At 40.6% G+C, this 11,686-nt stretch overlaps 1 protein-coding gene across 1 annotated transcript; it reads left to right on the top strand.

The window, feature by feature from the left end:
• The first annotated feature begins 1,427 nt into the window (after positions 1–1,427).
• Positions 1,428–5,396, top strand: NDUFA4 (NDUFA4 mitochondrial complex associated). The gene is made up of 4 exons (XM_053938999.1): positions 1,428–1,675; positions 2,277–2,365; positions 2,681–2,741; positions 5,177–5,396. Exons 1-4 carry the CDS (start codon positions 1,631–1,633, stop codon positions 5,231–5,233), a joined length of 252 nt encoding a protein of 83 aa, XP_053794974.1. The 5' UTR covers positions 1,428–1,630; the 3' UTR covers positions 5,234–5,396.
• Positions 5,397–11,686: the final 6,290 nt, after the last annotated feature.

Raw genomic sequence — 11,686 nt, 5'->3', positions numbered from 1 at the left:
AGTAAGCAGGAACAGGGACCACAATTCATTTCATTTTAAGTATTTGATTATTGGCTATTATGTTTTTGCCCCATCCTTTATTGTGTATAAATCATTGTGGAAAAAAAATATACTGAAAAGCATATAAAAATCATGATGTCTTTCCTAAAAATATGTGCCCAAGACATAGCCTAGTGGAAATAATGCACCTCTGATGATCTTCCCTTAGCAGTGTAGAAACAGGATACATGTAGTCTCCAAATTTTCTCACTTAGCCATACATTGGTTGTGCATAAGGAAGCAGACTCTTTCAGTCTGAGCAGAGCTTTGCTGAGCAGCCCCACATGGTTTCTGGCTATCCATCTAGCCTTTGGTTGCTCCCTGGTTTTCCTGCAGCAGCTGCCACGGCTGCCACACACCTTCCCAGCGGTCCCGATGCCACAGGGAGCAGGCAGGCGCCTCTCGGCAAGGCCGCGGTGGGCTCTGCCCCGTGCCTCTGAGGCAGCAGCTCTTGCGCGATGTGAGGGCAGCACCAAGAAAAGTCCTGGTGGACAGCAAGCTGTCCCTGAGGCAGCAGCGTGCCCATGTGGCTAAGGAGACCAGCGGCATCCTGGCGTGCATTAGGAAGAGCATTGCCAGCAGGTTGAGGAAGATGATCCTGCCCCTCTATTCAGCCCTGGTGAAGGCTGCACCTGGAATGCTGTGTCCAGTTCTGGGCTCCTCAGTAAAAGACAGGTAGCTCCTGGAATGGGTCCTGTGGAGGGTTAATGAGGACAATTAGGGGAGCACCTCTCTTAAGAGGAAAGGCTGGGAGAGCTGGGCCTGTTCAGCCTCAAAATGGAATGACTGAAAGGGAACTTAATTGATATCCATAACGGATATCAAGAGGATGGAGCCAGGCTCTCCTTGGTAGTGCCAAGCAATGGGACGTAAAGCGACGGGAAGAAACTGATGCACAGGAAGTTCCACATGAATGCGAGAAAAAACTTCTTTACTGTACAGGTGACCGCACACTGGAATAGACTGTCCAGAGTGGTTGTGGAGTCTCTTTCACGAGAAATATTCCAGAACCGTCGAGATGCAATCCTGTGCCATGTGCTCTAGGGCAGGTAGGTTGCACCAGATGACCCACTGAGGTCCCTTCCAACCCGGCCCGTTCTGTGATAGGGCCGGCAGGCTGGCGACGCTCCGCGCCGGGAGACCGCGGCTCCCAGACCCTGCCCGCCGCGGGCAGGCGGAGCGCAGGCGCTGCCCGGGCGCAGGCGCTGCCCGTGCGGCAGGGGCCAAGGTGGGGCGGCGCTGCCCGGCTGCCCGGGGTGCCCGGGCCTGTGCCTGCGGCCACCCGCGGTCCCGGCGCGGCCGGCGAGACGGGGCCGCGCTAACGCGGGGCTCACGCAGGCCGGGGAGCGTGGCGGGGCCGGCGCGGGGCGGCGCGACGGGGCGGCGGCCGGCGCGGGGCGGCGGAGGGCGAGCAGGCGAACGCCAGAGCTGCTACATCCGGGCTGCGGCGGCGGCACCTGCCGCCGCGGGGGCCTCGGTGACATTGGGGCTCGGCGGCTGAAGGGGGAGGCAGCGCTGCGGAGCCTGCAGGGAGAGAGATCTTCGCCTGCACTCGCCGCCACCAAATCATCACCACCCCGGCACCGCCGCCATGGTGCTACAAACCATCCTCACCCACGCAAAGAAGCACCCGGCCGTGAGTACCTGAGCCCGAGTACCCGGCCCTGCACCCGCCCTTCTCTGCCGTCGCTCGGTGTCCCGGTCGCCTCCTCCTCTCCCATCCGTCTCTTGGCATTCCTGTCCGTGCTGGGCCCCTGGACCGCCCGGAGCTGGTCGAGCAGACACGACCAGGTCCCTTTTTCCCTCCGGTTTCTGCGGCCTTGCTCATGCTGCAGGGCTCTAGGTGGCCCTTCCGTTTTTCTTGCCCACCAGTTTACCCCCACGCTAGCCCTCCCATGTTTCTGGTTTTATAATCCGAGTACAGACGGTAGGGGCCCCGTTTTGGCAGTGAAGGGACGGTTGTCTGTCGCAGAAACGCGACGTAACGGAATTTTTGGTTTGGTTTTGGTCTCTGGATGCAGGACTATTTTTTTCATACCTGTCTTTCTGCTAGTTTCTCAATGATTCCAGGGATATCCCACAAACATGGAACTTAGGCCAGGGGTTTAGACGGCCACATGTTTGTAAAGGCAAAGATTGTTCTTTGGCTTGCCATAGCTGACATCAGAAGTGTTATGTATCAATACTGATTTGTTGTATTGCAGGATGATATTTAATTTTTTGTATTGTTATTCCAGTTGATCCCTCTGTTTGTGATCATTGGATCTGGAGGTGTTGGTGCAAGCCTGTATCTTATGCGTTTGGCAATGTTCAACCCTGATGTTAGGTATGTATTTAGTAATCCCTGTGCCAGTCCTCTTGCTGTATATGTTAAACTCTATTGCCTTGGTTTTTATGTTTCTGGAGGCCTTAATGTCTTCATCCAGTATCACCTGACATTAGGTGTGTGAAGCTTTCCTTGATTTGGAGATCTCTTTGTTTACCATGATATTTAGAGACTGCTGACAAAGGATAGTGCCTTTTTCTGTGGAAACTTGCTTGGATGGATTACTCAATAATAACCACAGTACTTTTTTTTTTTTTTTTTTTAATTTTGAAGATAGTGTTAATATTCTCTCACATCTTGCATTTCTCTCAATAGCTGGGACAAGAAAAATAACCCAGAACCTTGGAACAAAATGGCTCCCAATGACCAGTATAAGGTAAAATGAGAAATACAGATTTTAGGAAACATCGTATTAGAGGTGTAGCCTACTGCTTTAGGATGTTTGATTATATGGGAAAGTAGTTGGATGAATGATGTATTCCTTTTGTGCAGCATTTGATTGTCTCTAGAGCTCTGAGCAGAGATGGCTGAGTTTGAGGTTTAAAACTCTCCTAATGGTGGTTGATAATGGGGTGAAAAGAGTCTGTGTGAAAGCAGTCGTATTTATTGCACTGTAAGGAAAAGAGCAACTCTAAGTGAGAGGAAGAATTTACTGGCTCATAGTACTCAGAAATAAACTACAGGGAGAAGGACAAAACCCCAGAAGATCTGAACTAAGCTCTAAGCTGTTGGCCTTTTCTCATGAGAGGCAGGAAAATGTCAGTGTTTAATGTAAACATGATTTCAGGTCTGCAGTTGACTTTTTGAAAACAAAACAATATTATAAATAACTGGATACAATAGAAATGTTCTTTTAGCTGATATTCAACTAATTTCATTGAACTAATGAGGAAGCATGCAAAGATATCTAAAACATTTGGTAGTTTTCAGGAGTCCTAAAATTGTAGACTCGTTTGTGTTGGAAAAGACTGCCAAGATTGAGTTCAGCCTTCGACTGAACACCATGTTGTCAATTAGACCATAGCACTAAGTGCCATGTCCAGTCATTTCTTCCACACTTCCAGAGATGGTGACTCCATCCCCACGCACGACAATCTGTTTCAATCTGTGGCAATCCTTACAGTGAAGAAATTCTTCCTGAGGTCCAATGTGAACGTCCCCTGATGCAGCTTGAGGTTGTGTCCTCTTGTGCTGTTGCTGGTTACCTGGGAGAAGAGGCCAGCCTGGCTACATCCTCTTTTCAGGGAGTTGTAGAGAGTGACGGCCTCCCCTGAGCTTCCTGTTCTCCAGGCTGAACAATAGCTCCCTCAGACGCTTCTCATATGACTTACTCTCTATACCCTTCACCAGCTTCATTGTCCTTCTCTGGACATGAATCATGTTTTAATCATGCTATTACAGAAGTGCTATTTTAGTAGATTGCTGTTAAGCATATTTTAAGATTATTTTCAAGCTACAAAAAAAACAAACCTACTGTGTTTTCAAAGCTAGTATCTGGTTTGGTACCATATACTACTATCCAATCATTGAAATAAGTAGAAAAACCCCACACTTCCAAAATAAAACAGATTGCGGTTCCCTTAAAAGTCCAAGAAGAACATTTCATTCTTTGTTTTCATTGCCAGTTCTGGAATGTTGCTGGTTTGTAAATACCCAAACTCAGCAAATCCTGCATAGTGCACGGCACAAATTCTTTTAAAGAGTGCATGACTTGTGTAGCATTCCCCTTCTGCCTTAACATGCAAACACAACCTCAGGGTTTGCCATATTTGGGTGTGAGAATCACTGGGGACATTTTTTCCAAATCTGCCTTGTGGGAAATGAAAAGGACATACATTCTAATTTGAGGATGACTCTTTAGTAAAATGTTCTTGTTATACAAGTCTTAGCTTTTGATGGGATTTTTTTTTCTATTGTAAACTTCTCTTTGTCCTATTAACTTCCTCAGTCTTTTTCCAAAGAAAAGAGTTGACAACCTGAGCATTACTGTCGGAGTTGCAGAGAAAGCTGTAATTTGAATGTGCTGTAGGCTGTTGTGTTTTCTTTAAGAAAGCTAAAAAAGTTAAAAATTGGATGTAACTAAAAATAATCAAACTGATAGTTATGTGCTTTTAATCTTTTTGGTTTTTTAAGAAAAATTTGCTATCACATGCTTGGTGTCAAGTCAGGCTGGGATGCCAAAATACGCAGTTAGTGTGTAAACTCATTGTCTTCCATCACCTTTTGGGTTGTTCTGGATTGCTTGTAACAGGATCCAATTATAATAGTAAAAACTGAGCATGTGAGAGGATCTGTTCTGACTTCAATTTCTCCTTGTTATCCTTTGCAGTTCTAGATGCAGCTACCTAAACCAAACTTGGCTTTTGTAGCACTGCTCTAAATGTTCTTTTGTGCCACTGTCTGTTCACAGACACTGTGCTTTGTGCCACATGGCAAGCTGGCTTTTGCCTTCAGTATTCAGGAGACATCAATTTTGAGCAAAATGGATAAACTCATCAGTAAAAAGTAAAAAGTTCCTCTGAATGGACTTCTAATTCTGGGAGTTAAGAAGAGACACTGTTGGTTTTCTTTAGTGGAAGACATGACCACTCATTTTAAATGCAGAACTTCTAATACTGGGTGTAGAATTAATATTAAAAAGTTACTGTTTATCAAAAATTTTTATTTATTTATTTATTAGTGCCCAGTTCACAGACTCAAAATATTATTTCAGTTTCCTGGCGTAAGTTCAATGATGCATATTTTTAATAAATACCAGGGAAAATGTGTAGTCAAGCTTCTTAATTAATATTCTTTCCTTCTCTTTCCTAGTTGTTCTCGGTTAATATGGACTACAGTAGACTCAAAAAGGACCGTCCTGATTTCTAAAAACACAGTAATGTCCATAAGCTGCACAGAAAGGTCTTCCGGAAGCTGTTCGCACAAGTGTCATGCTTAATCATCCAGGAAATAATTAAATTTGCCTCACACGGCACCAGGTTATGCGTTTGAAACTGTTTTGACGAGGCTTAATAAACATTTAAAACTTGAAGTGTCTGCTTTTTCATTTTGCAAAATGACAATATCCTCCTATTAACAGTTTCTGCTGTATGGTTTGTCAATAAGCAAAAGCCAATTCATGTTTACTCGACAAGAAAGCAAAGTTGTTGTGATGGGCCTTACGCTCAGCGTGTTGATCTCAGAAAAATAACTGCATGCTCATGCAGTTATACCAAACTTCAAAAACCTAAAAGCAAGTATTTATATGTATGTATATATATTTTTTTAATATACCTGAATTTATCTACTTGTCACTTTAAGAAGTTTTGATTGCAGAAAAATCAATGCCAACAAGTCATTATCCATCAGGGAGGGAGCAGATGTTGCCATATGTTGCTGGAGGGAAGGAAAAAAACAAACTGAGCTCTCCAAAAGGTTTTGTTTCTTTTCTTTCTTTTTTCTCTTCAAGTTAAGCAGGTTTTTTTTAATAAACAGAAAGACAACTTTCAATATTAAAAAAATTAAATTCTATAAACATTGTCAAGATTTCCTGTGGATCACAGATTTAAGGAAGGGAAGCACATAGCAGAAGAGGGTACAGGTTTTGGGAAATAACTAGCTATTTATGTAAGAACAAAAATACGTTTTAGAAAGGGCAAAATCTTACACTTTAGTACTTGGCTGAGTATTGCTATTGACTTAGTCTTGCTATGGGAAGACTAAAAGAAAATATCTTTGCAAGTCTGTAACTTATGGTAGGTTCTTTGTGCTTTACTGTGAACATCTGGCACTTCTTTGGATAAGGGGTATTAATTCTGGGCTATCTGACAGAGTACAGCTGTTCTTATCTTGATACTCTGCTTAAAGTTGACTCCAAGAATGTAGATAACTATAGCAACTACTACAAGTAATAAAGTCAAATCAAGCAGCAAGAACTTGGAGAAGAAAATTATTCTGTGGTAATTGGAAAATAACGGATATTTACAAAGACTTCATATTTTATATGGAACAACCTTGTAGGTAAAATTACATCGTTTATTTGGTAGAAGTTCAGATTATCCTTTTATTATGTACTGAACTGGTGGATTCACTCATAATTTTCATTTGCTTGAGAGGCTCTCATGAAGTCTGAATAAGAAAATGTGTATTATGACATGAGACATAATTACAGTGGTGGGCAAAGCCTGTAGGTGTCCTTGGGGAATGGTTCCTCTCTGGATCCAAATAGAACTGTTCCAACACCTCTGTTCAATTTTGAAAGTATGTTGTGTAAAAACAGAACTGTGTTTTATAACTTGGTAGCTGGCAGTTCATTTGAATTTTATCTCTTCAAATACAGATTCTCTGGACATTAAAAAAGACCAATATCCAGGAAGTAAACCCGATTTGTAGGTGAGACGGGGTTATTCCTTTTGTGCACAGCTGACAAAAGCATAGGCTCATGTCTTAATAAAGGCACTTCAATGTATATTTCAAATATATTTAACAAGTGCTTAAGCTATTTAAATATTTAAATACAGATAGACTAGAAAACAAAAGGCAATTTATTCAATGTTACTTGTCTTTGCCCATTACAGCATACTTGCTCCTAAAAATACCTAAAACTTAAGATTTTCTAAGTTTAATTATTCTAGAAGTTATTGTCCTGAGGGGACACCTTCTCCTTTTTCTTTAGGGATATTCTTCTATACTATGTTAAATGTAGTGGGCAATAGTCATCATTATTTACCAAACTTAAAAGTAATAAATATCATAAGAACCCCTTCCCTTCCCTTCCCTTCCCTTCCCTTCCCTTCCCTTCCCTTCCCTTCCCTTCCCTTCCCTTCCCTTCCCTTCCCTTCCCTTCCCTTCCCTTCCCTTCCCTTCCCTTCCCTTCCCTTCCCTTCCCTTCCCTTCCCTTCCCTTCCCTTCCCTTCCCTTCCCTTCCTTCCCTTCCCTTCCCTTCCCTTCCCTTCCCTTCCTTCCCTTCCCTTCCCTTCCCTTCCCTTCCCTTCCCTTCCCTTCCCTTCCCTTCCCTTCCCTTCCCTTCCCTTCCCTTCCCTTCCCTTCCCTTCCCTTCCCTTCCCTTCCCTTCCCTTTTGTAGGGTATTGCTGAAAGAGAGCCAGCTTGGCAATACTTTATCTGTATTAAAATATTCAAGGATCTTTAGAGCTGCTTCTTTAAAACAATCACTTACCTCTTTCTTCAGGAAGCCAAAGATAGAATTCCCTGAAGGCAGCATGAAGAAGTGACTGCAGTTTGGATTCTTAGGATTACATCTTATATTTACTTTTGGCTATTAACTTTTATGAAACAATGAAATCCCATCATTAGTAGGAAAAGTGAAATCCTTCATTAATGCCATGTCTTGTGATTTTGTTTGAGCAGATGTTGTGTTTCTGAAAAAGGCTGATATTCTGCTGTCTTAGATTTCAACTGAGATGGATACAGCCACTTGATTTTGCTTGTGGCACATTTTTTGGAATGGTGATTGTGGACCTGGTCTTCATGTCCTTTTCATGAGCCACATACAGAAGAGTCCTCTCTTATTTTTGCATTAAAGCATTGTGCATGCTACAGCCTTGTGCTTGCATCAGATTTCTGTTAACAGAGTTATTCTGTGCCTCCTTATCAGTGTACCTGATTATGCAGCAGGGTGATTAAATCTGAAATTAATTCTGCCCATCCAGGATAGAAAGATTTACAGGTTTCTGTTGTTCTAGCACATGAACACACATTCTATACAGCATGTTCATTTTTTTTTATTTGCCTGCAGTAAGGAAAGCTCCTTGTGGGTATAAAATATCTAGCTGCCTCTAAGAAATTAGAAGGGTTTGCCTGATATTAAAAGAATAATTTAAACTTCTTGTGGGATTTATAGGCAAATGTCATCTGAAGAATACATTTCAGATCTGTTTTCAACCTCTGCCTTACCTTTAAAGTTAGTTTGGTGCATGACTATTGAATGACCTTTAAAATAAAGAAATGTATGTTAAATGCTGATTTGCTAGTAATACTTTGTCAGGAAGAAAGTTTGAGAGGTTATTACAGGAATTTTAGAAATGTATTTTGAATGAGCTAATTGAAAAAAATTAGAGATGTGCAAGTGCAGACTGAGTTATTGTTTCTATGGAAGCAACTGGATGAGCTGTAGAACCATTTCTTCAGTACAAAGTGAAGCACAACAGGTCTGTTACAACTACAGAAAAGAGGTGTTCATTAGCATTGTTGCCACAGTAGGGTTTTTTAATATTACTTAATAGAAAACTTACTTTTCAGTCCTCTCTCTTGAATCCAGAAGTTGGTTGACTTGATGTTCTTGTGATCCATTCACTTTTCCTTAGAAGTGGTCTTGACATCAGTATTTAGCCATTAGAAGTTTCTGTGAAGCTCAAATAATTTAATATCCTTCTCTGATCTTTAGCCTTCTTAAGACTGTCTCTGGACACTGTGATGATGGCATATTTCTCAAATGTGTGCTGATTCTGGTGCTGTGAAGTTTGGAAGAAATTTGTTGGGTTTGGGGCTTTTTTCCAAGAATTTCAAAGTGCTAGTATCTGTGGTTGGTCAGGCTTAACACTTTCTAAGTAAGGATGACATGAGCCAGTACAGTGCAAGAAGATACAAACCTCTTCCGTTCTTGAGAAGCAAATCCATTTTTAGCATCCAGAATAATGTTTATCTGAACTAGAAAAATAATTTGCATTTTTTGTTTTTCTCCTTTTTGAAAGTTTAATTTAAATGAAAAAATAAAGTAATGTTTAGACTTTCTAAACTTACATAATTCTTACAGTTACAAGGTGAAGAATCTAGGAGATCACCAGACTTCAATTTTCTTTTCTGTTTTCAGTCAGAATCAGTGATGCTTTAGGTAATGTGAAATGTGAACATGAGTATGCAAGTAAAGGCAAGAAAAATGTATTCAAACTTTTGATAGTTTACTATCAGCATTCACCTGACATTCATTTGCTACTAGAATTGACACAAGACTGGCAAGTGGAACTCCTGCAAGAGACAGCAAGTTCTGAAGATGATCAGAAAATAGTTTATTAACACATGGCAATGCATACATTACAAAGAAGAAAAGAAATTCTGCTGGTAATATTCATGGGTATTGTCAATGCTTTATAACAGTCACCTAAAATAATATTTCTAGGGTCATTAATTTGAATTACTTTGGACAAAATAATGCACTACACCATTTACAGTTCATCACTATAATGTAAAGACAACTTTACAAGAGAACTGCACAAGCCATAATCCAATAGACAAATTTATAGACTTGTTTTTTTCACATTGGAAGCAAGCTAACTATGAACATGAAATGTTTTCTAATTTTAGTTTCTCTACTGCAGGCAAATGAAACAAACTGCTGAGAAGGTAATGAAAACAGATTACTTAATGGTGAAAAATTTGAGTGCCTTTCTTTTTCTACCAGTGGTGCCACTGCTGGAATTTAATGGAGTGGCACCAGTGTATCTGAATGAAGATTTTGATCCCAGCTGTTTAAAAATAGGGTTGAATCTAATAAGATTTCCTCAGTACTGATAGCTTTTTTGCCCCCCTACACTGAGACCAGAAAGATAGAACTCGTTATTAACACAAAGAAAGTGGAATTTCATCCCAGTTTCAAACTTCCTGCTCTAGTTCCATGATGATTTATTTCAGATGTTATCTTCATGTTAAGTCAAACAAATTTAACTTCCTAACTTTTTTTGAAGATTAAGGGAGAAAATTTCAGCCCAGCAATAAAGATAATGTGCTTAAAATGACCAAGGATCATTGAAGCTTTTTTTTTTTTTTTAATTTTCTTGTGAAAGTCTTTATAAAAGCCCAGGTAAGTTCAGGAAGTATTCCAGGAGGAAAAAAAAGAGTAACAGACATGTGATGGAATAGACAGATGGAGCTGCATCAGGTTTTACATTAATTACAGTAAGTTCTTGGATTTAGTGCAGGAGTTTTCTTAGTTTATGTCCTTCAATTTCTGCATACATATGGCAATGCAGAAGTTGTTTATTACACCAGCCATGACTGCTTGGCCTATTAGGATGCAGTGAGAATTATTAGGCTGAGAGTAAAGACAAAAGCATGATATTCCAATGGGTTTAAATTACTGCACAAAATAATAAAGCAGTAGCAGAATAACTGCAGAAGAAGGTCTGGTGCACTGTCTTCGAATTTAGATTACTAATGACAAGTTTGTATTAGTGCCATAGTGTGAAATAAAAATAAAAAACAATTTTATGGGTCATTTTGAAAATAACGTTCTTTCTTTCTGCATTGCCTCATAGAAGCACAGTTTCTAAAATTACTTGTTCCAACAATGTTCCAACAATGTAAAATACATTGTTCCAACAATGTAAAATAAACATGTGAACTGTGTCTGAACTGTATGTATTTTAGTTTATGCTTTCTTATAATGACTTAATTCTCAGTAACCATTTATATTAGTTTAAGCTCAAAGTATTTTATGTCTCAACCTATGTTATTGTTTCTGAACAAAACTTGTCTTACGCTTTCAAATGGAAAAGGGTTTCAGAAGATCTTTAATCTTAAATCTAATTTTATTTTTATGTATGAAAATTAAAACCTGCATCACCAGAGAGAGTTTTTCAGCAGATTGTTACTCAAAGCATTGGAACAAACACCCTCTCACTTTTTCTGTAATGAAGCGTAGCAAAGCAGGCAGTTGAGTATGACTTTCCCCAAAATAAGGAGAGATAAAATTTCCAGGAGCTGTTTTATGCTGGTGGCACAACACCTAAATATGAAAGTACTCTTTTTCACGAATGGATGGGTGGATTCTGAAGAATGGCTACCTGACCTCCTTTTTACCCAGGTCCCTGGCAATTGTTTGCTTTTGTCAATCCCTGGCAGAGGGGAATAAGGTCAGGAGTTGACTAATGGCCCAGACTACAACAGCTGAGTACTTAAAAGTGATCTAGACTGCCAAGCAGTGTTTACAGAATGAGGATAAAAAAGGTGACTCAAGCCTTTTCTGTTTCCCATATCAAAGCAAATCTTTCACAGCTGGCCTGGTAGCTGGAGCAGAGTTGAGTTTTTACAAATTCTACAATTTATTAACCTGCACTTGGGCTGATAATGCATAGAGAACCATGGGCAAAGTTAAAATGAGATCCTCAAATTTAGAGTATTTTGCCAAATAACTGTTTCGACCACAGAGCACAGTATGCAGTGGTCAGGCAGTAGACATGATTTATATTGTACCTAGCAGTAGACCTCCTAATCCTGAAGTGTAGGTGCTTGCCCCAGCAGTTGGATGAGTCATGTAGCTGCATTTACTACCTCATGGAGCTTCAACAGTCTGCTTCAGGAACAGTGGAGCTCTTCTGAATGAAGCT

The sequence above is a fragment of the Vidua chalybeata genome, chromosome 1 (assembly GCF_026979565.1).
Source record: "Vidua chalybeata isolate OUT-0048 chromosome 1, bVidCha1 merged haplotype, whole genome shotgun sequence".
Classification (NCBI taxonomy): Eukaryota; Metazoa; Chordata; class Aves; order Passeriformes; family Viduidae; genus Vidua; species Vidua chalybeata.
The sequence above is the reverse complement of the archived record's forward strand: the minus strand, read 5'-3'. Positions and strand labels throughout refer to the sequence as shown.

Excerpts from the sequence above, each read along its gene's own strand:
- NDUFA4 (XM_053938999.1), top strand. The coding sequence starts at position 1,631 with ATGGTGCTACAAACCATCCTCACCCACGCAAAGAAGCACCCGGCC. Across the intron at positions 2,366-2,680 it reads ATGTTCAACCCTGATGTTAG|CTGGGACAAGAAAAATAACC; the intron begins GTATGTATTTAG and ends TTCTCTCAATAG. Across the intron at positions 2,742-5,176 it reads CTCCCAATGACCAGTATAAG|TTGTTCTCGGTTAATATGGA; the intron begins GTAAAATGAGAA and ends TCTCTTTCCTAG.